General features: G+C 39.5%; 1 protein-coding gene across 2 annotated transcripts in view; it reads right to left on the reverse strand.

Annotated features, from left to right (window-relative positions):
- Window positions 1-26,029, reverse strand: part of LOC101616519 (histone PARylation factor 1) — a 39,911-nt gene extending 13,882 nt beyond the window's left edge. Inside the window, exons 1-8 of one of the 2 annotated variants that reach the window (XM_045141350.1) lie at window positions 25,930-26,029; window positions 22,870-23,029; window positions 21,121-21,310; window positions 19,921-20,019; window positions 14,790-14,940; window positions 10,480-10,567; window positions 2,826-2,998; window positions 949-1,080 (exon numbers count right to left, since the gene is read on the reverse strand). In XM_045141350.1, the coding sequence (XP_044997285.1) occupies window positions 949-1,080; window positions 2,826-2,998; window positions 10,480-10,567; window positions 14,790-14,940; window positions 19,921-20,019; window positions 21,121-21,310; window positions 22,870-23,029; window positions 25,930-25,977 (1,041 nt within the window). In that variant the 5' untranslated portion in view covers window positions 25,978-26,029. Of the gene's footprint in view, window positions 1-834; window positions 1,081-2,825; window positions 2,999-10,479; window positions 10,568-14,789; window positions 14,941-19,920; window positions 20,020-21,120; window positions 21,311-22,869; window positions 23,030-25,929 lie in introns of those variants that run through there. The other variant, XM_004657141.3, reaches the window with a different exon arrangement.
- Window positions 26,030-27,640: the final 1,611 nt, after the last annotated feature.

A 27,640-nucleotide genomic window follows, 5' to 3' on the forward strand; every position in this document is an offset into this window, starting at 1 on the left:
TTTTAAAATCACAGTGTGTATAAGCTGTTACTGTAATGTCTTAATATAAAATAATGTGTTCTGATAGGTACAGGGCCTGGAGCTACTTCTGTAACTGAAACAGCAGATCCTTAAAACCTGATATTTGCCCATTAGAATGGAAAAAAATACAATGTAATTCATATATTACAGATTGAAATACTGTGATGTGTTGATTGATAAACGACAGGCTCTCAGCAAAATAAGCACTGTTTTAAGGACTATACCTGATGGGATAATTGATCTAGTTGGGAGAATATGAGTCATCTGGAAGAGATTAGATGCAGTTTTGGTAATCTAGGGTTACGCAGGGACTGCGCAAAAGTTCTGTTTACATTAGTAATCAATTTCTTTGTATGTTACTTCCCATGTATTCCTTACCATCATAAGACCAGTCCTTGAAGCTGTAGCTCATATTAAGACTTAGAAGAAACAAATTCTTGCCCACTTAAGTACACAGTTATGTATCCTTCATGTAAAATTCTTAGGAACAGAAAGTTTTCAGAATTCAGGTTTTCCAATTTGGAGATATTCCCACAGATGTTACCACTTAAGGACACTTAATCCTAAAACCCAAAAGTCCAAGACCCAAAGTCTTCAGCGCCCTGTGAGCACTCAAAGACATATATTCTAGAATGCTGAATGAGGTATGTTTGTGCACCCTCTCAAGAAGCAGCTCCCTGGGAGGAAAGGGTGGTCTAGTTACCCAAAGGTACTAGATTACTCTCCTCCAAACTGTGACTACAGTGTCAGCCATTAGATGATATGACAGCTATGAAAAACAAACACACACCAGCCCAGAAGAGGCTTATTATGAAAGGTTTTAGGAAATGTTTTCACCATTTTATTTTCTGTATTCCTTAAAAATAAAAGAAAAAACATGTTGGACAGTACCACTTTAAAATATTTATACTAAGCAAAGGAACTCACTCATCCTGCAAGCTGGTCTATGTTCTCTTGACTTCTGTTTGCCAGATGATCTTCAATAATTTCTGCAAACAGATTCCTCTTCAAAAGATTATATGCAAGAGGTAGAAGCTGGCCAGCAACTTTATGAAAATACTAAAAAGCAAAAGAATACAACATGAAGCTGAGAATACAGTAAGCATAGCAGCTGGGAGATAATGCACTGAAAAGCACTTGCACAACAAAGCCTACACTGGTAATCCTATCAACAGTGGAATTCTGTGGCAGGCACTTGGTATATGGTGTCTAAGAAGCAACTTTGCATCTCTAAAAAACTAATGGCATATCTTGAAAGAAATTCAGAAGAAAAAAATTTAAAAGTTTGGGTTTCTTTAGTCCCTTAAATTTTATCAAATCCCCCTCCCCCAACTATGCCCTCAAATGCCTCTTCCCACTTCTAACATATTAGACTTGATTTTCTTTCGTAGATCTTTTAAGAATAGGTCTGCCAAATGTGGGTGTTCAAATCACTCCTGTATCCTCTAATTCATTCTCCCTCTACTTCTATCATAGAACCATTTCTGCTCTGTTGAGTCTGGCCTTAGGTTTATCAAGTGAGCAGAGTACTGCCCGTGCAGACACTAGCGTCGTGCGAAAGGAGCAGTGCTGCATTCTTCTGTTGCTGAGCAGTGAATGCAGACCAGCACTTACTATGGTAACCTTCTCCTTGCATATGTAATCCTCAACTATCATGTCCTTGCTGGTGGTTCACATATTACCCTGTCTGGTCAATGACTGTCACTGTGGCTGGTAAATATTTTGGTCACTTTTATTGATGAAACATGTATCAGGCAGGCAGAGAAAGGCACTGTAATTTGGTTTGTCGCAGAGTTCTCAGATTGTCTTCTCCTGATCAGTAGCAACTTTACCTGGTAACTTGTAAAAAATGCAAATTCTTAGGACCTACTCCATAACTCAGCAACTTGAGGGAGCTTCCATGTGAAAGGCAGGAGCACCCATGTGCGAACACCACTACCTAATTCTGATACATACTAAAGCTAGACAGCTACTGACTGGTTTAGTCTTGTGCCTCAGTATGGTCTGTAAATAGCATCACAACTTCCAGGGAGCATGTCAGAAATGCGTAGTGTGGAGCTCATCCCAGACCTACTAAAGCAATCTGCTTTTCTAACAATAGCGCCAGGTGATTCATGATTGTTTTATAGTCTGGGAATTACTGACTTCGACATTCTCTGGAACAGGGTTTCTCTCTCTCTCTTACACACACACACACACACACACACACACACACACACGGGAAGGCATTGACAGGTTAAAAAAAAACACAAGTGTTGGAAACACTGCCCAATCTTGCACAGCAGGGGGTGATAAAATGTAAAAGTTGTTTAGCCCCAGAAGCATGTTTTGCCATTACACTTTCCAGTCCTTTGACCAGGAGGCAATTCCAGGTAAGCAAGTACTGATGTCACTGCTCTTATTTGTTAATGAGCAAAGAATGAACAGACTTCCATCCTGAATTGTAACTGAAGGCATTTAAAAATAATACTTAAGAATTCAAACATAGTAATACCACCTCACAAAATACAAATGAAATACAACCAAAGGAAAGGTGTGTGTACACCCCCCCTACACTTGTACAATCCTATACACATAGCAAACTAAATGGTGAACCCCTGCAATATTAATAGGTAAATGCACTTTAATGGGATCTTGAAGAACATAATCTTGGTTATTCACCTTTGTCAGAATATAAGATGGATTTCAAATAAAGTTTTAGAGTACCCACTTTCAAAAAGCTCACTTTCAAATACAAGCTGGGGTCCTTAACCTGCACATGCTGCAAACTTATGAGTGTGTTGTTTTTGTTGTTTTGTACTCACATGTGAACCATAGCAAAAGAGGTCCATTCCCAATTCAAGCCCCATGCCGTAATCACATTCATCATTAGCAAACTGCACAAAAGTCATCATTTCTTGGATGGGAGCAAATGCTTTCAGTCTTTCTTCGTCACTTGCAGCCTCAACAATTGTCTTGCAAATTCTCTTAAGGTCAGCTGAAGTTAAAAAAGAGGTCATCTATACAACATAGATTATAACAATCTTTATTATTTATTTTGAGAGACAGAGAGAATGGGTGCGCCAGGGCTTTCCATTCTTGAGAACGAACTCTAGATGCGTATGCCCCCTTGTGCATACGTGTGACATTGTGTACTTGTAATACTATGTGTCTGGCTATGTGGGACGTGGAGATTTGAACATGAATTCTTAGGCTTCGCAGGCAAGCACACTGACCACTAAGCAATCTCTCCAGCCCTATAACAATCTTTAAAGGTGCAAAGGTTTGAAGTGGGATTTTCCTAATGTAGCTTCATACTAACCCAGTGAGGTCACCTTATTAATTTGCCATGTTACAGTGCAGAATGATAAACCTTCTTTTCTTACTTAGGGTTCAAGCAGGGGGAAAAAAATGCCTTCATAGGAAAAGATTATTTAAGCTAACAAATAATGACTGTTTTCCCATGGATGCAATCATGATTGCTTTTCTTTTTGGATAAATGGTCTCCCTTTGTAGCCCATGCTGACTTTGAACTTGTAATAGCCCTGCCTTAGCCTCCTACAAACTATAATGATTGTCCATAATACAAAGATGTTTGATAGGCTAGTCTAGGAATGGTTAAACTTTGGCCAAGTCTGGCTCATTTTATTTAAAGTACCTATAAACTAGGAATGATTTTGCCTTTTTAAGTGGTTGGAAAACAAACCGAAAACCAAAACAAGAATGTAGCAGACAGTAGCTTGTGAAGTATAAAGCATCTGCTTTCTGGCCCTAGACAGAAAAATTGTCAACCTCTAGACTGATCCATATACATAAAAAGTTGGATTGGGCTGGAGAGATGGCTCAGAAGTTAATGGTACTTGCTTGCAAAGCCTGATGGCCTGGATTCAATGTCCTAGTACCTATTATAAAGCCAGGTGCACTGAATAGGGCTGGGGAGATGGCTCAGCTTATACGGCTTACAAGCCTGAATTCAATTCTTCAGTAAGCATGTACAAACTGGCACTTTTCTGGAGTCTTTTTGCAATGACAGGAGGCCCTGGTGTACCCATATATCCCATAAATAAATAAAATATTAAAAAAATTCCATCCTTCCCTAATTTTTTAAAAAATAAGTTGGATTAAAAAGGAGAAAGTCAGATGTAGGTATAGTGGTGGACAACTTTAATCCCAGCCCTTGGGAGACAGAGGTAGGAGGATCCCTGTGCGTTTGAGGCCATCCTGAGTCTAGTGAATTCCAGGTCAGCCTGGGATAGAGCGAGATCCTATCTCGAAAAACCAAATAACAAACAAAAAGGAGAAAATCCAACAGACAATAGTTCATTCGGTTTTGCTCTATCCTATATTCATTAGTGACTTGTGAACAAAACAAAAAGATGACATTGTAACAGACAAGAATGCAGAATCAAACATTCACTAAAATAAGTTTTACTAAAGGGGGAAAAGTGTAGTCATGGCAAACATGTAACCTGAGGTAAAAGCATAGAGAAACCTCATGATAAATTATCTAAGTACTTCTGGGTAAGATGACAGTATAGGAGTCACGCAAAACCAGTCTAGAGAGGGATTTAAGCAAAACCACAGGAAAATACACTCTTCTGAAAAGTGAAGGTATATAGGTTATTATTGGCCACAGTAGAGAAGCAGGAGAGACCAAGATCTACCAGAAAGGAAGGAACCGACCAGAATCTCACTGAGGAATTTATGACAACTAAGCCAGCTCTACAGAAAATGCCTGAACAAATCCTTCATGCTTAAGAGAAAGCAGAGCACACACATGAGGAAACAATAAAAAAACAAACTCAAATAACAGTTAAAACAAGAGAGTAAAAAGAAAACAGGAAGCACTACGTAACAAGAATGGTGAGAATAAACACATACCTTTCAATAATAATATCAATGGTCTCAATACCCCAACCAAAAAACACAGGCTTGCAGACTGGATTAAAAGGCAGGATACTGCCCTTTGTTGCTTCCAGGAAACTCATCTCTCAATAAAAGATAGACACTGTCTTAAGGTGAAAGGATGGAAAACGGCATTTCAAGCAAATGGGCCTAGGAAACAAGCAGGGGTTGCTATCCTAATATCTGATAGGAAAAACTTCAAACCAACATTAGTGAGGAAAGATAAAAAAGGCCACTTTATACTGATTAAAGGAACACTCCAATAAGAGGACATTACAATCCTAAATGTATATGCACCTAACATGGGGACTCCCAATTTCATCAAACAAACACTATTAGACTTAAGGTCAGATAACACTAAACACAATTGTAGTTGGTGGCTTTAATACTCCACTGTCATCAACTGACAGGCCATCCTGGCAAAAAATAAGCAGAGAGACATCTGGATTAAATGATGTCATAGAACAAATGGACCTAACAGATATCTACAGAACATTCTATCCAAGGGCTGGAGAGACGGCTTAGCAGTTAAGATGCTTGCCTGTAAAGTAAAAGGGCCCACATTCAATTATCCAGGTCCCACTTAAGCCAGATGTATATGGTAGTGCACGCGTCTAAGACTTTGCAATGGCTAGAGGTCCTGGCGCACCCATTTTCACTCTCTCCCCTCCTTGTCTCAAATTAAATAAATAAATAAAATCTTTAAAAAAAAAGGAGAACATTCCATCCCAATGCTATAGAATATACATTTTTCTCAGCAGCATATGGAACATTCTCTAAAATAGATCATATATTAGGACACAAAGCAAATCTTAACAAATAAAGGAAAATTGAAATAATTCCTTGTACTTGATCTGACCACAATGGGATTAAACTACAAATCAGCAACAAAAATAACCCTACAGAGCATACAGAAATTCATAGAGACTAAACAGTATACTACTGAATGATGAATGGGTCACTGAAGAAATCAAAAAGGCAATCAGTAAATTCATAGAATCAAATGATGAGAATACAACATACCAAAACCTCTGGGACACAATGAAGACAGTCCAAAGAGGGAAATTTATAGTTCTAAGTGCCTATGTTAAGAAATTAAGAGTTCACAAGTAAACAATTTAATGCTTCATCTTAAGGCCTTGGAAAAAGAAGAACAAGGCAAACCAAAAATCAGCAGGTGGGGAAAAATAAAGATTAGGGCAGAAATTAATGAAGTAGAAATGCAAAAAGTCAATCCAAAGTATCAATGAAACAGAGTTGGTTCTTTAAAAGGATAAACAAGATTGATAAAATCTTAACAAATCTGACAAGAAAGAAAGACAAAAATTAATAAAATTAGAGAAAAAAGGCACCATTATGACAGATACCAAAGAAATTCAGAAAGTCATAAGGGCATAGTTTAAGAATATATATAACTTTAAGTTTGAAAATCTGAAAGAAACTGGTTATTTCCTTGATTCACCTACTAAAATTAAATCAAGATGAAATAAACCATTTAAATAGATCTATAACAAGTATGGAGATCCAAGCAGTTATAAAAAGTCTCCCAACTAAAAAAAGTCCAGGCCCAGATGGATTCACTGGTGAATTTTACCATACCTTCATGGAAGAATTAACACCACTGCTTCTCAAAATTTTCTGTAAAATAAAAAAAAGGAAGAGCTGGGTGTGGTGGTGCATGCCTTTAATCCCAGCACTTGGGAGGCAGAGGTAGGAGGAACACTGTGAGTTTGAGGCCACCATGTGAGATGACATAGTGAATTCCAGGTCAGCCTGAGCTAGAGTGAGACCTTACCTTGAAAAAAACAAACAAAAACCAACAAAAAAAAAAAAAAAAAAAGAGGAAAGGAAGTAATTGTACCAGACTCCTTCTACAAAGTCAGCATCACCCTGATACCAAAACCAAACAAAGAAAATTACCATCTCCCTCATGAACATAGATTCAAAAATTCTGAACAAAATATTGGCAAACAATACAAGAATATATCGAAAAGATCATTCACCCTGACCAAATAGGCTTTATCCCAGAGATACAAGGATGGTTCAACATATGCAAATTGATAAATGTAATACATTATATAAATGGACTGGAGGACCCAAATCACATGATAATCTAACAGATGCAGAAAAGGAATTCAATAAAACCCAACATCCCTTCATGGTAAAAGTCCTACAGAAACTGGGAATACAAGGAACATATCTTAGCATGATAAAGGCTATTTATGACAAACCTACAGCCAACATATTACTAAATGGAGAAAAACCTGAAGCTTTTCCACTAAATTCAGGAACAAGACAAGGGTGTCCTCTGTCCCCACTACTATTTAATATAGTACTGGAAGTCCTAGCTATAGTAATAAGGTAAGAGACACACATAAAAGGGATACAAACTGGAAAGGTAGGGATCAAGTTATCATTATTTGCAGATGACATGACTCTTTTAAAGGACCCTAAAGACTCTACCAGCAAACTGTTAGACCTGATAAACACCTATAGCTATATAGCAGGATATAGAATAAATACACAGAAATCAGCTTTTTTATATAGTAACAACAAACATGAGGAGGATGAAATCAGAGAATCACTCTCATTCACAACTGCATAAAAAAAAAAAAGTACCTTGGAATAAATCTAACCAAGAAGTGAAGGATCTCTACAATGAAAACTTTAAAACACTCAAGCAAGAAATTGCAGAAGACACTAGGAAATGGAAAGATATCCCATGTTCTTGGATTGGAAGAGTCAATATTGTGAAAATATCAATCTTACCAACAGCAATCTACACGTTTAATGCAATCCCCATTAAAATCCCGATGGCATTCTTCATGGAAATAGAAAAAAAATCCTAAAATTCATTTAGAAGCACAAAAATCCTTGAGAAGGCAAAACAATTTTAAGCAACAAAAGAAGACTGGTGGTATCACCATACCCGATCTTAAAACTATATTACAGAGCCACAGTAACAAAAACAGCATAGTACTGGTACAAAGACAGACATAAAAATTCATTGATGGGCTGTGCATGGTGGCGCACACCTTTAATCCCAGCACTCAGGAGGCAGAGGTAGGAGGATCACTATGAGTTCGAGGCCACCCTGAGACTACAGAGTGAATTTCATGTCAGCCTGAGCTAGGAAAAAAAAAAAAAATTTTCATTGACGTAAAGAGCCTCAACATGGTACTAGGTAAACTGAATGTCTATATGTAGAAGGATGAAAATAGATTCTTGTCTCTCTCCATGCAGAAGTCCAAGTGGATCAGGGACTTTAAATTCAGACCTGAAACTCTGAAACTACTAGAGGAAAAAGTAGGGGAAACCTCAACATATTGTCATAAGCCATGACTTTCTCAATATAAGCCCAATTGCTCAGGAAATAAAACCACTAATCAACCGCTGGGATCTCATGAAATTACAAAGCTTTGTACAGCAAAGGACACTGAATAGAGCAAAGAGACAACCTACAGAATGGGAGAAAAATCTTTGCCAGCAGTACATCTGACAGAGATTAATATCCAGAATACACAAAGAACTCAAAAAGCTAAATAATTATCCAGAGACACAAAGGATCCCAAGACCTCATCACTGAAGTAGTCCTAAAACATACCCAACATGGTTCAGGGAAATTCGCGAAAGGGGAGGAAACATTGTTAGAGCCGCATGTTGGAACATTATGTAGTTACACACATGCTGGCAAGTAACACAAGGCATCAACAAGATATTGTCTTTAATTCTAAGTCTTTATAGTATAACCTATTAAAACCACACAAGAACCTAATGCCTACAAGATTAGGGTAAGACATAAAACTCTAGAACCACAATGGCACAACTAGTGTATGAGACCATGCTTTCATTCTGCATCTCCTCTACCCCTACAGCTGTGACAGATATTCTCAGCATTTCCCAGGGGGAATGGTCATGATGTCTTTTAAAGCCATGGGAATGAATACTAGTGAGCAGAAAGCACGAGAGAGGTCCTTGACAGACAAGCCAAAGACTGCAACTGGAATGAAGATTCCTAACCCTTCTTCAGCAGACATTGGTGAGCTCTGGCTTCCGGGTAGAGACAGATAGATTGGTGTGTCCAGGAGAAATATAATCTGAACTACATGCTTTTTTTTATTATCTACCTTAAATGACATGTGAAATTAAAGATATTTTACCCAATATTTCTAAAATTTCTAAAAACGTACAATTTCAATGCATAGTCAGTATAAAAACTATAAATATGAGTTCACCTTATTTAATTTAAATAAAATTTAATAAAAAATTACATATTCTGTCTCTTAGTACATCAGCCACATCTGAAGTGCTCGGGAGCCACGTGTGGTCACTGCACTGAACAGCTCATCCACAGTCACTTCCCCATGTAAGTCCTCTAACAGGAAAGGCCACAGGAAATTAAGTATGAATTGTCATATATAACACATCCCAACCCAGTAGCTGGAGACTGCACAAGAATGTTTGAGAACAATTATTTTAAAGAACTGGTTTGAAAATGCAGATCTTTAACTGAACCAACACAACTAATTGTCAAAGCTGATTCATTCTTAAAAATCAAGTAGCCACATACGTTTTGATTTCTCTTTAAATTTTATGCAGGAAAATAAAAGAATGTTCACAGTAAGAGCATGGAGGGAAAGAGAAGAACTGACTTAAAAGCAAGTGACTTTAATTCCTTACTCCAAACTAATAATTTGATTTTGTGCAGCAGTCTGTTTCAAACCCCTTTCTTTATACTTACATATGAAGTTATATCTTAAGTATATGCAAGTTAAAGAGTTTTACATGCAGATAAGGAAGTGTTTGTGAAGATCCATATAACATTTACTATTTCAGGAATTCCTATTTTGCAAGTCCTGTAATGTGAAAGGTTCTAACACAGCTTAGGAGATAAAATGTGAGCAAAAGGTTAAAATTCTTTAAATTTTGGGCTGGAGAGATGGCTTAGGGGTTAAGGCGCTTTCCTGTGAAGCCTAAGGACTCATGTTAGATCTCACATAAGCCAGAGGCACAAGGTGGCACATGCGTCTGGAGTTTGGTTATAGTGGATGGAAGCCCTGGGGCAGTAATTCTCTCATAAGAAAATTCTTTAGGGCTGCAGAGATGGCTTAGTGGATAAAGTGCTTGCCTGCAAAATCAAAGGACCGGGGTTCGACTCCCCAGGACCCACATAAGCCAGATGCAGAAGAGGTGGATGCATCTGGAGTTCATTTGTAGTGGCTATAGATGCCCTGGCGTGCCCATTCTCTGTTTGTCTCCTCTCTCTCTCTCTCTCTCTCTCTCTGCTTGCAAATAAAGTAAATTTTAAAAATTTTAAAAATTCTTTACATTTTTAAATTTAATTGTTATATCTGGAGCATTTTGGAGAAAGCATTATATGAAGTACTTATATTCCAAATATCCTTATGAGAAAAATACCATTAGCCCTACTTTACAGATGCTCAAGGTCACACAGGTATGAAGATGCATTAACCCAGCGGACTGAAATTGGAGTTTGTTCTTCACAATTATCTATTTCTCAACACAAGGAAAACATTCCTCCATGTACAAACACATTTATTAATGAAATGTTACCATCTGTTTCAGGAAGCTCTCTGTAGCCAACGTCATTTTTATCAACTGGAACAACCAAGCCTGCACCATGAAAGGTCTTTGTCACAACCTAAATACAAGAGAAAATAAACAAAGTGAAATCATGGCAAATAGACCAAATGAAACCAAATTAAGCAATCACCTTTAACCACCAAATCATCTCTCCAGCCCTACAAAACCAAATCAAACCAATGCCCTTCCTGCCTCAACACACACACAAGCCTGAGTACTTTCATTAAAATGCTGCATTCAATAACATCTGATTTCATTACGGTTGAACCCTGGGGTAAATACTATATATTTAAAGATAGCCAGAAGTCAAGCATTTGAAATTCTTATAAAACAGTAAAACAAATGGCTTTAATAAGTGGTGGTAGTCATTTAGAAATGTGCATCTTGATTTGTGAGGCTTCCTATTATAGGAGGTTAGCCAACATATTGATTTCTCTAAGGTCCAAGCACATCCCAGGTACAAAGGCTAAGAACTGGGACTTAAAAGCGAAACAGGGTGGGTTTTCCAGTGAGAAGAAGGCAGGATTCTCTCATTTTTATCTGTAAAGCTTAAGGTTCCCCCCCACCTCCTTCTCTTCTCTTTTCAAGGCAGGGTCTCACTATATAAGGCCCAAGATGAACTTGGAACTCATGGTCTTCCTGCCTTAGCCTGATGAATGCTGGGTTTACAGGTGCGCATACCACATCTCACCCAAGTCTCTTCTCAATACACTATCCAGTATCCCACTAGGGAGTTTCCAAGATGAAAAAAAAGAAATCTCTAATTTTAACATTGTGTGTAGGTCTTTGGTATCTGAAAACTTATTTTACCCATTATCCTTGTTAGCCACTCTCTATTTCTTTCATTACCTTTTTTGTTGTTGTTGTTTGTTTTTTTGAGGTAGGGTCTCACTCTAGCCCAGGCTGACCTGGAATTCCCTACATAGTCTCAGGGTAGCCTCAAACTCACAGCAATCCTCCTACCTTTGCCTCCTAAGTGCTGGGATTAAAAGCGTGCACCACCATGCCTGGATTTCATTATCTCTTACTAAACCACCTGAAAGGGCAGATTATTTAAAAGAAGCTCTCTAATAATTGTTCACTATTTAGTAAAAAGCAAATAAAGTTCTAGCCTTATATCTTAATCTTTAGACCACAATAATATATGGTTGTAGCCAGATTAAAACAACATTATAAAGATGCCAGAAGACAGGCAAACATTTTAAAAATAATTTTGTGTTATAGAAGATTTATATAGTTGATTGCAAAAATTTATCAGGTAAAAATGAAGAACTGTGCAAGGAATGTAGTTCCGTTGGTAGACTGCTGGCCTAGCATTCATGAGTCTGATCCTTATGACTGCACAAGCCAGGGATAGTATGCCTATAACCTCATGGAGGGGCAGGCAGGAGGATCAAAAGTTTAAAAGCATCTCTGGCCTCAGAGCCGAGCTTAAGGCCAGCCTGAGATACACTAGACTGTGTCTCAAGTGAAAAAATAAATTACTGATGAGCTGCACATACAAAATGTTTCATAGTAAAATTGAAAAAGATTAATACTTATAGGAGAATATTATAAATAAAGGAAAAGACTAACTCAAATAAAAAATAGAAGAACAGGGAAAGGCCAGATGTAGTGGTGCATACCTTTAATCCCAGCATTTGGAGGCAGAGGTAGGAGGATCACTGTGAGTTCGAGGCTGTCCTAAGACTACATAGCAAATTCCAGGTCAGCCTGGGCTACAGCAAGATCCTACCTGGAAAAATCCAAAAAAGAATAAAAAGGAAGAAAGAAAAAAAGAAAGAAAAGTGGGTAAAGTTTAGGTACATCCTAAGAGAAATACTAATAGAGAAATGAAAAACACTTAACATCCTCTATAATCAAAGAAATGGTAATTTAAACAATGAAGTTATTTTTATACTGATCAGTATGGAAGATTGTTTTTAAAGGATGGAGGGGAGAATACCCACAAAATTAGGAATAAGCAAAAAAAAAGTCAGGCCTATGAGCATCTGTCAAAGTACTTCAGACCTGGCAAGATGACACACAGAAACTGCTTCAATGACAATAATTAGATAAGCGCATAAATCAAAGTATAACAGGATATGGCTGTCTGTGCTTGAAAATTTTAAGTAAGCTAATTTCTAAAATACAAGCACCATACTCTATAGTCACTCTAAATTATGAGGTAGAATTTAAACTTAGCAAAATAAATTTATAATCACAATATGTTCATCAATGTTTAAAGATCATAAAATATAATGAATAATAAAAATATGAAAAATTTCTTCATTTATAAGATCTCACAATAACACTGAAAAAACTATACACATAATTAAAAGGGATGTGAAAATGGTTAGCAACAAGGAAAGATACAGTTATGTTTTTCCTTGTATTTATGTTTGCACTAGCTACTTTTAATAAAAAACTAGTATAAAAATAAATTTGAGGGCTAGGCATGGTGGCACATGCCTTTAATTCCAGCACTCGGGAAGCAGAGGTAGGAGGACCACTGTGAGTTTGAGGCCATCAAGACTACATAGTAAATTCCAGGTCAGCCTGGGCTAGAGTGAGACTATACCTCAAAAAATAAATAAATAAATAAATAAATAAATAAATAAATAAATAAATAAATAAATTTGAGGGAGAGAGGTCAGAATAAACATACCTTTGTAATTTAAATCTCAATCATAGCTTATTTATAGAACTAGGGAAGAATTAAGAAAATTTAATGTAGGTGACAGAAAAAATATGGTCTGCTTAAGTCCATAGAAGCTCAGTCTTCAATCAAGGCAAATTAGGAAGACATAATAACAGAATTGCTAGCCTTTCTTCTAGTCCTAAAGTATTGAACATGTTGCCTATAATAACCAGGAAGGTAAAATAACAATACAGAATCTTATTTTTAAAATGCTATGAGGTGGGGCTGGAGAGATGGGTTAGCAGTTAAGGCACTTACCTGAGAAACCTAAGGACCCAGGTTTGATTCCCTAGAACCTACATAAGCCAGATACACAAGATGGCACATGCATCTGGAGTTCGATTGCAGTAGCTAGAGGCTCTGGCATGCCAATTCTCTCATTTAAAAAAAAAAAAAAAAAAGCCATAATGTACTGAGACAATTTCCAGTCTTTAGGAGTCACTTAGATAGCATCTTAGTGTCACAGAGCACCACCCCTGGAGCTGAGGCAAGAACAGAGAAGAAACTGGAGTAGGGATGTGAATAACCAAGTACTCAGGTACTTCTCATGCACCTTAGCTTATTTAGAAACATCAACACTTCACTGAACTTAGAATGTTTAGACACACCACTGAAGAACACCACAGGGAAAGGATGGAGAATGGCAAGCCCTCATTCCTATGGCAAATGCCCTTCTTCCCTGGAATCATCAGAAACTCCCATTAAATTCTCATTTATAGAGAAGCAGAATTCTTCCACCTAACTTGTTCACTTTATAACTGAAAAACCAGAAGGACCCAAACTCCAGAAGTACTTCCCCCTCTACAAAGTCCTTCCTTCCCCCTGCAGGCACTAGTAGAGGCAAAGGGAAATGCTGATGGAGTCAATACAAAGGACTGCTTCCTTCTACAGGTGTGATGGGAAGATGAACAATATTATTGTGCGCTGTCTCTCAAAATGGAACTCTACCTTTGAGGTCTTAAGTAAACTACTAACACCCTACACTAAATCAGTAGACCTTAGCTAGTAGAAAACGAAAGGTAATATTACGAATGAAGCTACTTTCACTTCCTTAAGAAAAATTTTTTTTTGGTTTATTTTTACTTATTTGAGAGCAACAGAAAGAGAAACAGGAAGAGAGAGAGAGAGAGAGAGAGAGAGTATGAGTGAATGAGAATGGGCGCATCAGGGCCTCTAGCCACTGCAAATAACTCCAGATGCATGCGCCACCTTGTGCATCTGGCTTATGTGGGTCTTGGGGAATTGAGCCTCAAACCGGGGACCTTAGGCTTCACAGGCAAGCGCTTAACCACTAAGCCATCTCTCCAGCCCCTACTTCCATAAAATTACTAGCTGATACAAGAAACTTACAAGACTTGTGAACACTGGTGTGAGTTATGCAAGCATAGTAGTGATTGTCCGTGTGTACCTCAGCCTGTGTACCAACCTGCAGGAGCCACCTGACCCCCTCCCATGCTGTCCCGGTGGCTGAGGGAGCCCCTCAGGGATGCATCCAGATCCTTAGGACAGGCTAGAGGAAAGGATGCGGTGCAGGTGGGAAGAGCAGAGAAGACATCTGCAAAGCAGCACACAGTGAGGGCTGAGCAGACTGAGCTCGTACTTTCTTATCTCGCTGTCTCATCTTCACCGTTCTCTGCTCCAATGGGTACCCCAGTTTTCTGGCTGCTCCTGTGAGTTTTTCATCTAGGTTTTTCAAAATACTTGTTTTCTTTTTATCTGTTACTTCTTTAAGTTTTTTCACCAAAAATAATCTGAAAAAGAAGGAAGGGAAAGCCTTCATTATATTGCTGGCATCTTACTTATTACACAGAAAGAAGCTAAGATAAAAATGTTGGGCTGGGGAGATGGCTTAGTGGTTAAGGCACTTGCCTGCAAAGCCTAAGAACTAATTAATGTTCAACTCTCCAGGTCCCACGTAAGCCAGATGCACAAAAGTGACAAAGAACATGAGGTTACACATACGCACAAGGGGGTGCAAGTGTCTGGAGTTTGAGTGCAGTAGCTGAAGGCCCTCACGTGCTCCCCTTACTCTCTCTCTCACTCTTGCATAAGAAAAAAAAAATTGTTGTTTCATGCAATGCTCCTTTCAAAAATCCTTAAAGGTGCCAGGTGTGGTGGGGCACATCTTTAATCCCAGCACTTGGGAGGCAGAGGTAAGAGGATCACCATGAGTTTGAGGCCAGCCTGAGACTACATAGTGAATTCCAGGTCAGCCTGGGCTAGCGTGAGACCCTACCATGAAAACAAAAACAGGAAACAACAACAACAAAAAAATCCTTAAAGGCCTCATCAAACAAGGAATAAGCAGTATGAATAAAAGTGTCATGGAACAGCAAGTATGACTGGAATTTGCTTATCTTTATTGTACACATGAGAGAAGTGAGAGCTGGTCGAAAAGCTGAGAAAACACACTGCTTTGGAAAAATGAGCTGAAGAGGAAGGACGTGTGTATTGACACCAAGGGAAATGCTTATATTTAAAAAGCCAGAAGACACTGTTCTAATACTTATGGCTCTTAAATGTTAACTTCAAATTGTTGTGATAAACCAAGAGAATGCAAAGGGAAATCAAATCCATACTCAAGTTCACTCAAAGCACGATCCAAAGGAATTTTTAGAAGAACGTGAATAACACGGTACCTTAATGCAGAAATAACTTTGAATTTGATCACAAACAAGTTGAGACTTTTTGCTGGCAGTGCACTAGATCAAGAGTAAGAGAGCTGGAAGCTGAACTGCAGTCGCCAAGGAAACCCCCTCCTCAATGCCAGTATCAAATTCCAGGAAGACACTTGCTTCTATTTGCTTTCCATGTTCAGGGATGTATAGCAGTCACTGCCACTGCCATGGGACAAGTACTGAAAAAGGCTCAGTGCACTGATAGCAGTGTTTTTCCAGATTAGGAACCGGGGCACAAAGGATAATTAACTCAGCCATATTCAGAGCCTGGATTAAAGGTGGTCTAGAGTGCCAGAGATCAAAGTTCAGAGCCCTGAGAAGGATGGTTTCAAATGCCACAGACCCAAACCACTATGACTGCAGCACACACTTAACTTTAGTCACTATCAAACATATACCAGGAGAATACGTTAACTATGCACACAACAAGCAAACAAACAAAACCCATTTATCATAACAAATAGTCCTGACCTTGGATCAGTCTACTAGGGTCTCAGATATTTTGCAAGGCCTATCAGGTCAAAATTACTGCTACTTTTATTTTCAGGGACAGGGGAAAAAAGGAAAGAAATCATCCTAACTCTGTTGTGTAAAGACAGTTAAAAATTAACTAAAATGTTTTTCCTTCATGAATTAGAAAGAAATGGAATCATTTTATTGATTATTTGCCCTATTAATGACATTATAATGCATAGACATTACATTTATTTAGCTTATGTTCCTAGTATACTGGAGATATTTCTAATTTTTTGTTTTTACACACAATTTTTAATAAACATATTTGTGTAGACATAGCTAGGAATGGACTTGCTTATTCCAGAATACTAATGTGTACTCTGAACGCTGCTCAGTACCTGGCAATGTCAATTACCAGTTAAGAAAAATCTTGGAGATGGATGGATGTCTGTTTAAACATTTTTCAAATTGCTCTCTGCAATTAGCACTTACATTTTGGTAAGGCTCTTACACCCTCATCACCACTGGCATTCCCATGGATTAACCTTTAATATCAACTGCCAGGTTAGCTGGCATTTCTTCACCTCCTGTCAAACCTGCACAAAAAATCTTTCTGGGGCATAAAAATATTAAGTTTATAACAGTCTGCTTTGAAAGACCTTACTCAGTCTGCTACAGAGGTAAACTAATAAATGCAGGAAGACATTAAATGCTCTAGCTAATATGAGTTTTAAAAAGTTTTCTACAAACTAAAGCAGTAATAACTCTTAAAAAGTTGTATTTCCTGTTTGAGATGAACTATTGGAAGTACTTCCTAGATACTCACTTGCTGGTCTTCACTTAAATTGACAAATATCACCTAGGTATGTTTTATTCATTTTTCTTTTGTGGTATCTTATAAGCTAAAAAAAAAAAAATCCAGGACAATCTTAGATTCAATTTTTTAAAAAGTATTATGGTACTGCTTCCTTGGAAAAAATGACACTAAGAATAGAAATTACAAATTATTTTTATATGCCAAGGTATTTGTAGGATTAATACATGATCTATTGGGCCAACTATTATGGAAGGGTATCATGAAAAAGACAGGCTTCATGGAACTTACATGTTAGTGGAAGAGATAGACAATATGCCAATACAGGTATTTTGCAAGACAGGCCTCCACCCTCACGAACCTGCATGGTAGTGGAGGAGACAAACAATATGCCAGTATAGCTATCTTGTAAGTCAGGCCTCTACCCTCGGGAATTTATGTTCATGGATAAGGCAGATAATAAGCCAGTAAACAACTATAGTTTCTAACAAAGATGATGCCAATTCAACATAAACAATAAATCTTAAAAGTTTAAGCCAGGCATGGTAGCACAGGCCTTTAATCCTGCACTTGGGAGTCAGAGGTGGAAGGATCAGAGGTGCAAGGATCACTGAGAGTTCAAAGCCACCCTGAGGCTACATAGTGAATTCCAGGTAAGGCTGAGCTAAAGAGAGACTCTACCTTGAGGGAAAAGAAGCTCAAAACAACTAATCAAAGCAGGGGATGTAGCTCAGAACATATTTTTCCCTGGTATGTTCATGTACCTGGGTTCAATCCCCAGTACTGAAAACAAAGTAAAACTATACAATGTCAAGCAACACTTCCTGTGAAACTCCAAGGTCTTAGAAGAGCCTTTTTTTTGGACAACTACAGTGTGGGCTGTCTACCAGGTGCACCAGTATATATGCACCAGATGAGTGGTCACTCTGGTTGACTTGGTTTGAATTCTCTTTACTAAAAATCTGCTCTATGAAATCAGAGATAAAAAGCTCCTTAAGGGGAAAGAATTACAAGCGCTCACATAAAACATAGCCTACCTATGTATAAATAGAAATTGCTTTGTTTTCTTACAATGCAAACAGCACACCAACTGACAAAAGACTTCAGATCATGTCTGGCTGATACTGTAAGACCCCCAAAACGAGGACCCCACGCTCTGCCCGGATATGGCGACACCCCAAATCACTCAAGAGAAGCGGTCTTGATGCAAACTGCAAGAGGATTTTATTCCAAGCGCGCTGGGGCCCAGTCGTACACCGCACAGGGGTAGAGGACTGCAGAGCCCCGAATGCAGGAACGGGACAGTTTTTATAGGGTTTCTAACAAAGCCTGTGCATTAGACCAATCATTTTTTTAACATCAGGAGCCCGCGGGGTGCGAGCCAGTCAGTTTGTGCCACTCCATAGTTTCTAAGCCAATTAGTTTAATTTGTTCAAGCCCCTCGTGGACCAATCAGTCTCATGACCTTGGTGGTCAGCATTTGCGCAGGTCCTTGGGTGGGAGTAGCAGAGTGTGGTATCAGTCTCCTATGACCTTGGTGGTCTGAGGCAGGCTGCTACAGCTTATGGTGCAGGCTACTAAGGCTTACAGTGTGGGCTATTAAGGCTTATGGTGCAGGCTATTTACAGAAACCAAATAAGTGGTTTACTTCATTACTCATTTCCCATCCTTGAGGGCTATCTCATGCCCTTTTTACCTAGTTTTATATTAGGAGCGGGCTCTGATATAATGAGAAGAGGGATTCTTTACTTGCTTTCAACAGAGAGTAAAGCCTGGAGTTTGAGGTATGCAGGGGCCTGCTTAAGCTCCCTTTGGAGCGTGATAGTATTTCTGGGCTTCTGAATTCTTGGGCCTTTCAATACAACACCAACTGGTCATTAGGCTGTATTCGGGCCCCTTCCTACATGAAAACTTGGTGCATTTCTCATCCTATCTTTCAGCTGGGACTCCTCATGGGACTGAGGTATTTCAAACACAGAAGTGATGTGAGGGAAGGGCTCCTCTGCTGCATTCTACTAGTTAGAGCAGCTGTGAGCTTTGCAGCAGCAGTCAGATCTTAGTTCCTGCGCTGAGAGGCCAAGGGTGACACTGATTAGACTGACACAGCTTTACCTGAGACAAGTGGTCTTGGAGCTACTTGTTGACTTCCCAGCTTCCTGATGACAGCGGGACATAAACACAAATGGGCCAGCACTGCCACGCACTGTCATTTCTGGAGACTTGGCCTATTCCTGCAGCCCTTCCTAGGACTTCAGGAGTGCCTACTTCACTGTGTTCAACTTTCCTGTTTGACCTATATGTGGCGGGTTCTTATAACAACTCTTAGCGATACTACTTAAAATCATATGTCTAGAAAACACACACACACTTTTGCAGTACAGAGGATCAAGCCCTCGGCTCTGCACATTACCACTAGCCCAGCTCAAGAATAAGCAACATATGCTGGGCATGGTGACAAAAGCCTTTAATCCCAGCACTCAGGAGACCAAGGTAGGAGGATCTCAGTTCAAGGCCAGCCTGAGATTACATCATATCAGGCTGGACTACAGTGAGGCCCTACCTAAAAACAAAACAAAAAAAACAACTAAAAGGCTTTTTTTTTAGGGGGGGGGAAGCAAGAAGAGCAACAAATCAGAACTGTGTACAACTACATTCAAGTCATGGAAATGATTTCTAGAAATCTGTAACTTTTGGGTTATCCCAATGCCCATTTGTAATGAATTACAGACATGTAAAAACTACTTAATCTTCAGTAGGAGAATATGAATGAAATATTTTCTTACTTGACTGCAGCAAATACATTATCTCCAGTTTGAATAATCACACAATTTTTCTTTGCTTCATTTGTGCCCACATACACAGGAAGTTCATCTGGAGAATCCCTGAATTAACAAAAGATACAAAAAAAAAAAATGCAGCTTATCGTACCAGGTAAGATAAAAGCAAAGTCTAAAGACAATTTATACTTGTAAAATTAAAACAAATTTGCTATATTTAAGCTTCAAATTTCTTCAGACTACCAATGATTAACCTAATTTATACTACAGAACCCAAATTTAAGATTCTTAGTACCTAATTTTATACCTAAATAAAAAGGGGAATAAGGTCTGTCCAAAGAAGTATGAGATACCATGCACAGTCACTGTGCATGAGCTATTAGGAAAAAGAAAAATGTAGGAAAAACAGAAAAGGACAGAGAATTATACTAGAATACTAGAGATTGAAGAACCCTATTCATATATACTTCATCTTAAAGTTGAGGAAATAAATACAGAGAGGTTAAGAAACTTACCGGGGTTCTAATGGTAATTAGAAGTAGAACCTGCCTGATCAAATTCCCAGCCCTTTGAGCATTTTTCTATACACTACTTCTCTCTAGCCCCACATGCTGTCTTTTCTTCTAGTATATTCATTATTATAGCTCTACTCTCCCAGATAGCATCTCCACCAGCACAAGGTTTCCCTCTCATGTTACTTCCATTTGTCAATATTCTAAGCACCTGCATGCCTTCAGTTAATTTTCATAATAGTCCTATCATGTATGTGCAGTTATTATCCCCCTATTTAAGGGAAGAACAACGAGTCACAGTAAAATCAGTCACCACTGACAGGAACAGAGTCACCAAGGTAATAAATAGGGCAACTCTTGACTCTACAGCCTGCTCCAGCTCGTGGCCCCAGGAAGCACCTGACTAAAGCCAAAATAGATGCTCTAAATGATCTCTCATGGGCAAAAGGAATACTTCTCAATGCAAAAGGGAAAGTTTCTAAATGCAAAGAAAAAAAAAAAAGCAAGAAGGCTCAAAGGAAAGAGTTCACTATCCTGGGTAGCTAACAATGGTACAAGAGCTAAAACAACAGATGAACTGTGGATCCACCAAGGTGAAATAGGCCCTTCAGCTGGGCTGAGTTCAGCAAATATCTACTAACACTTAAGAGGAGGGTAGCTGCATTCTAGAGAAGAAGAAAAAAAAATCCTTTACCTGAAATACCCCATGTGGTGCTGAGTTTTATTATCTCCAATTATAATGGTCTGGAACTCAGGCGGATCATAGTAAAACCTCCAGTGAAGATTACAATTCAAGTCTATGGATTTTTTCTTCATTTTATGTTTCCCAGCAAGGATATCATAGGGACCCACTAACTGAAGTCCAAGGCTTGAGGTAAGTGCATCTATGAAGAAAATAAGTTTACTCAGGCAAAACTTTCTGTAGGCAAATAGGAAATAATGCCTTTTGATTACTAAAATGGTCTTAAAAAGTACTGTACAGTTAAAAAAGAAGAAGGGGGGGGGAATTACCATGGGATTTTTTTTTATAATCATGGAAAATGCTAATAAAAATTGTAAAAACAAGAGAAAAAAAGAAGAAGAAAGAAAACATCTTTAGCCATGTATTATGAACATTCAATGAAGGACAGGAGGGATGACTTAATGGTTAACATGCTTGCCTGCAAAGCCAAAGCTCTGAGGTTCAATTCCCCAGGACCCATGTAAGCCAGATGCACATGCATCTAGAGTTCATTTACAGCTGCTAGAGGCCCTGGTGTGCCCATTCTCTTTCTCAAATAAACATTCAATGGAAACAAATCAGAGTAACAAAAATGTGATAATAAATTCAGGATTTCTTCTTACATTTATCACCAAATTAGCTTCCCATTTCAAATATTCCTTTTATTCCTTATTTAGCCAAAACCAAACTGTTTTGTATTCTTATAGGCATATAAGAGCTATAAACACTTGACCTCACTGCTATAATTGCTGTTATCTTCAAATACTCAGATTAGGAAGAGGCCACAGAGATAGGGAAAAAGTGTAGATTAAGGAAGGTAAAAGAAAAACCACAGCCTTTAATCCCAGCACTTGGGAGGCAGAGATAGGAGGATCACCGTGAGTTCAAGGCCACCCTGAGACTTCTAGTGAATTCCAGGTGAGCATGGGCTAGAGTGAGACCCTACCTCGAAAAACCAAAAAACAAACAAACAAAAACCACTTTCTTCCCTTTTCTCTACCTCACCTGTCACTTCATATCTTCATGTCTGCACAATAAACCATCTGGCCAACATTACCCCTCCATGGCTCTCCCTTCTTGCTCACAGACCACTGAGGCAGAGTACCACATAAAATCACAATGACATCAAGTCCAAGCACATGGGTATCTTACAGTCTCAGCTGGGCACCTGCTGCTTTTCTGAGGTGAGTACTCCAGTTTTATAAGGAGGCAGGGATGGAAAGATCAAGAAAAATCTTTTTTTAAATTTGCACATATGTGTGTGTATACAAGTACATAGGGTCTCTTGATGCTGCAAGTGAACTCCAGATGCATGTATCACTTTGAGGCCAACTTTATGTGGGTGATATTGGGTACTAGAGAATGAGACCTCTGAAACCATCAAAGTAAGCCCCTTCTTTTAGACAATTTCTCAGGTATTGTGTCACAGAAATGAAAAATTATCTAACACAAGTCTTAACTTTGATTCTTCTTACATTATTTTTCTCATTAGAAACTGAAAGCATTCCTTGAGATAGGCCCTTACTGAGTAGCCCAGACTGACTTCAAACTTATGATATTCCTCAATCAGTCTAATTAATAGGATTATAGGCATACTGGGACTATAGACATGTGCCAGCATGCAGGGTTGAAAATATTCTTTCTCTATAAACTATGCTTACCCTTTGTCTAGTTCCCTACCATTTTCTTCATTGCAGAAACAGTGATTCTCAAGGAACTTACCAGCTGGATTTTCAGGATCAAGGTCTTCACAGAACTTCCAGAAGTGATAAAAATCTTCAGGTAGGGAAAGCTTGTAATGATTTTCTACTTCTTTGCGAAGGTCACTAGAGACATCGGCTTCAAAGGACTTCCTCTTCTTCACATCCACTGTCTTTTCACACTGAAAATTGGTGTGGGCAACTTTAGTCCTCCAAAAGCAACTTCAATAAGTTTCCTTGCACAACATTGCTGGTTGTTATTCACCAATCTCTACCAGCTACATATATGCTCTATGGGATATTATGAATAAAAGCCTAAGGATTATTTCCTACAAAGTAGAAAAACTGGTTTATATAATGGTCAAGAGACATCTACACAGCAAGTCTTTGAATCTGTTTCTATAAAATAATGGGAACACGGGGCTGGAGAGATGGTTTAGTGGTTAAATGCTTGCCTGTGACGCCTAAAGACCCTGGTTGGAAGCTTGATTCCCCAAGATGCACAAGGGGGCGCACGCGTCTGGAGTTCGTTTGCAGTGGCTGGAGGCCCTGGCGTGCCCACTATCTCTCTCTCAATGCCTCTTTCTCTGTCTGTTGCTCTCAAATAAATAACTAAAAATAGGGCTGTAGAGATGGCTTAGCGGTTAAGCGCTTGCCTGTGAAGCCTAAGGACCCCAGTTCGAGGCTCGGTTCCCCAGGTCCCATGTTAGCCAAATGCACAAGGGGGCACACGCGTCTGGAGTTCGTTTGCAGTGGCTGGAAGCTCTGGCGCGCCCATTCTTTCTCTCTCCCTCTGTGTCTTTCTCTCTGTGTCTATAGCTCTCAAATAAATAAATAAATAATGAACAAAAAAATAAAATAAAAATAAACAAATTTTTTTTTAAATTTAAAATAATGGGAGCACAGAAAACAAAAAGTAAAAAGCTAAACATGCAAGGAGGACTAAAAGCAGGTTTTCCTCATCTTTTGATTAGTTAACAAGATGTCATTGTGACTTTTGTTAAAACAGATTCATGGATCACACCAGAAGCAAATTATGAAAAATAACAGGATACAAAGGGACTTATCAGTTGAAAACCTGTTTCTGCCAGAGTGGTGGTACACACCCGTTAGCAGTAGCACTGTTTCACAGCACCTGGAGGCTGTGGCACAGGACTGCTGCAAGTGGGACTCCAGCCCGAGTTACATAGTGAGTTTGAAGCCACCCTGGGATACATAGCAAAACCATCTTTTAAAAAAAAAAAAAAAATCATGCCTTTAACCCCTGAACTTAAGAGGCAGAGGTAGGAGGATCACCTTGAGTCTGAGGCCAGCCTAGGACTGCAGAGTTCGTTCCAGGTCAGCCTGGACTAGAATAAGGCTACCTCAAAAAAAAAAAAAAAAAAAAAAAAAAAAACCAAGAATGTGTGACAAAGCCCATTACTTTGTATGCTAATCTTTTCTAATCTTAAAAGTTAATTGTATTAAAAGAAAAAAAGCTAGCTCTTTAGCAACATGCAACCAGAGCTATGTCTGAGCTATTCTGTATAATCACTACTAACCTTCAATTTAAAAAGATAACTTTCTTTTGACAGTCAAATAACAAGGAGGAGGCATGCAAAGTTGGGCATCCATTATCTCTAACAAGATGAGAAGAGCACTACTCTGAGCTACAGCCAGCTCTTCAGCAAGGCCTTACGTAAGGACAGCTCATTTAGCACCAGAGCACTGTAAGGATGGTAGGCTCTACAATGCTTACTGGACAACTGCTGCCATGTCTGCAAAGATTATATTTAGTTCAGGTTACCTATCCTGAGTTTTCTCAGGACAACTTATTTTTCTTCATTGCAACCCGGATTTCTTTCCTTTTGGGTTATGTTCTTTGCATCTTATTGTTTTGAAGTTATAGAGTTTTATTAGAATATTACACTTAATGAAATGGAAATATTGACAAAAGAAAGATATTCCAATCTTAAAACTTAATCAAGGAAAAAAATCCTCAAGATTGTAGCCTGGGCTGGAGAAATAGCCCTGCAGTTAAGGTGCTTGCCTGTAAAGCCTAACAATCCAGGTTTGATTTCCTGTAACCACATAAAGCTAGATGCACAAAGTGGCATATGCACCTGGAGTTCCTTTGTAGTGGCTAGAGGCCCTAGCTTACCCATGCTATCTCTGCTTGCAAATAAGATATTTTTTTAAAAAAGACTGTATGCAATCTGGCAGCCTTTTTTAAAATCAACTTCAAAAACATAAAACATTTTGTATACACTCATAGGTAAATTTATAAAGACAAGTGGAAAATTCAGGATGACAGCTACATTGACGGGGGCAGCTGGAAAAGATTAGGCAAAAAAAAGGGGGGGGCCAATGTTGTTTAGTTCTTGGGTTGGGCAGTGGGTTCACAGATGTGTGTTATTAAATAAACAAGGTAAAAGATCACCAGAAATAGGTCAATAAGTTTATTACAAGGATTACATCATGTAAGGTCATGAACAAATTCAATAATGCCTGTTGAAATGCAGACCCCCCAACAGGTTGCAATGACAGTAATAGACAATCTTGGAAACATTAAATAACACTTACTGCATGGATGAAGTCATGTAATCCTTATGAGCCAATATGATAGAACATTTTATTGAATGAGGAGACTGAGGTTATTAGCTTTCCCGATGTCCCCAATTAGAAACTGGAGAGCAGGGATTTTAAACCTAGGTTTAAGTCTGGCGGTAGAGCAGACTTAACCACTTTATCATGCTGCTTCTCTAAGTACAGAGAACAGTGGGAACGTAGCACGAGTCCTGACCTAGCTTCTCTGGCTTCTGTGAAATCTTAAAGATTGACTTAAGGTGTCAGAAGGGCCTCGGTGTGCCAGCACTTTCTACGCACCAGCACGACCATCGCAGGCAAATGAACTAGAGTAAGAAGTGCACGCACGGGTGCGCCCCGGAGGCTGAAAGAGAGCGCGAGTGATGATCTGCTGCAAAGACACTAACGGCGCGGCGCGGCGCTCTGGGGTGACTGGGAGCGCGAGGGGCGCGGGCGAGGCGCGGCTGCCCGTCACCCAGAGCGCCTCGCGGCTCCCGCGCATGCTTCCTGGCAGTACCTGCTGCGCCTCCCCGCAGGGCCTGCGCTTCCCGCCGCCGCCGACCATCCCGCAGCTGCAGCACCGCGCCGAACCCCGCGTTCAGGCTGCTTCCGAGAGCCGCCGGTGACTGCTTCCGGGTTCAAACGCCACCAATCGAATTCCCGCGCTGTCGCAAGCGCGCCAATTTAGGGCCCAGGCCACGCCCCGGACCACGCCCCCTCGGGCCTGGAGACGCTCCAGCCGAGGCCCCGCCTCCTGAGACGGGCAGCTGCTCCCCCGTGGCCCCGCCCCCGATTCTGGGCGTGGTCACGATGAGGGCCCGCCCCCCGAAGGCCGCAGTTGCTTCTGCTGAGTGGCCAAGGCCCCGCCTTTGAGAACTGAAGTCGCTGCCACCCAGGCTCCGGGAGCTGTGTCTGCCGAGGCGCCGCCCACTCCTGCCTACTCTCTGTGCGGGTTGGCAGCATCTTCCTGGAATTGCTGCAGAGTGTTGGAGGTTACTTCCTCAGATGTTTAGTTCTGGCATGGTCGGATGGGTGGTGCTGCCCTTACTGTTAGCCCCTTAACGTTTTTCTTCACTTCTATTCATTTACAAATTCTCTCAAAAAACAATTCTATAACATTTAGATAAAAAATTAGAAATGATAAAATTAAATATATGCATATATCCACTAACTTGATACATTTATTATTGTAAGTTAAAAATCAATGCTAATGGGGACCGGGCGTGAAGGGATACAAGGGTATAAGCTATGTAAAATATATACATTTATATAAATTGGGGGAAAAGCATAATAAATTTAAAAAATAAAATCAATGCTTATGAGGAAAAAAACCCTCTTCCTTTCCTTCATCCCTTCCCCCTTTTTACTGTACTGCTACTATTGTCTGACTAATCCCACTATCTTTCAGAAATAAATCAATCTCATCCTCTTCCTTTCTCTGGCTCTTTTCTCCCTCTTTCTCTTTGTCCTCTATTCTCTTGTCTCTCTCCTAAATTCTTGCATAAATTGATCTCTGCATCCTGGAGATGCAAAGCGTAAAGAGCATCCAGAAGTGGATTGTTAAAAAGTCAGGATTCCAGCCTCTAACCCTAGTTTCTATCTAAACCTACATTTTTAAACAAGATCTATCAGAGATTCCTACAAACTTCAAGGCTTAGAGTATATTATTTGTTTGGTATGACAGAATGCCTGTTAAGAAGCAACTTCTGTGAGGGAGGGTGTATTTCAGGTTAGTTTGAGGCGCAGTCTGTTATGCCTGGGAGGGCATGGCAGCAGGAGGGTGAGGCAGCTGGTCGCATTCATTCACAGTGAGGAAGCAGGGAGCTGTGAATGTTGGTGCTCAGCAGCTCTCTGTTTCTTTTTTAAAAATATTTAATTTATTTATTTGAGAGACAGTGTGAGAGATAGAGAAAGAGGCAGGTAGAGAGAAAGAATGGGCACACACCAGGGCCTTTAGCCACTGCAAGTGAACTCCAGCTGCATGCATCACCTGTGCATCTGGCTTTACGTGGGTAATGGAGAATGGAACTTAGGTCCTGTGGCTTTGCAGGCCTTGATCTCTGTTTTTATCCCATCCAGAACCCAGCCTATGGAATGGTGTCTCCCACATTTAGGGTAGATCTTCCCACCTCAACTGACACAGCCTAGAAACTCTCATAGGTGTGCCCAGAGATTTCTCTTCTAAGTGATATTAACCATCACAGGGAGACACTTGTTTACTGCCATCC

Source organism: Jaculus jaculus, chromosome 1, assembly GCF_020740685.1.
Source record: "Jaculus jaculus isolate mJacJac1 chromosome 1, mJacJac1.mat.Y.cur, whole genome shotgun sequence".
NCBI lineage: Eukaryota > Metazoa > Chordata > Mammalia > Rodentia > Dipodidae > Jaculus > Jaculus jaculus.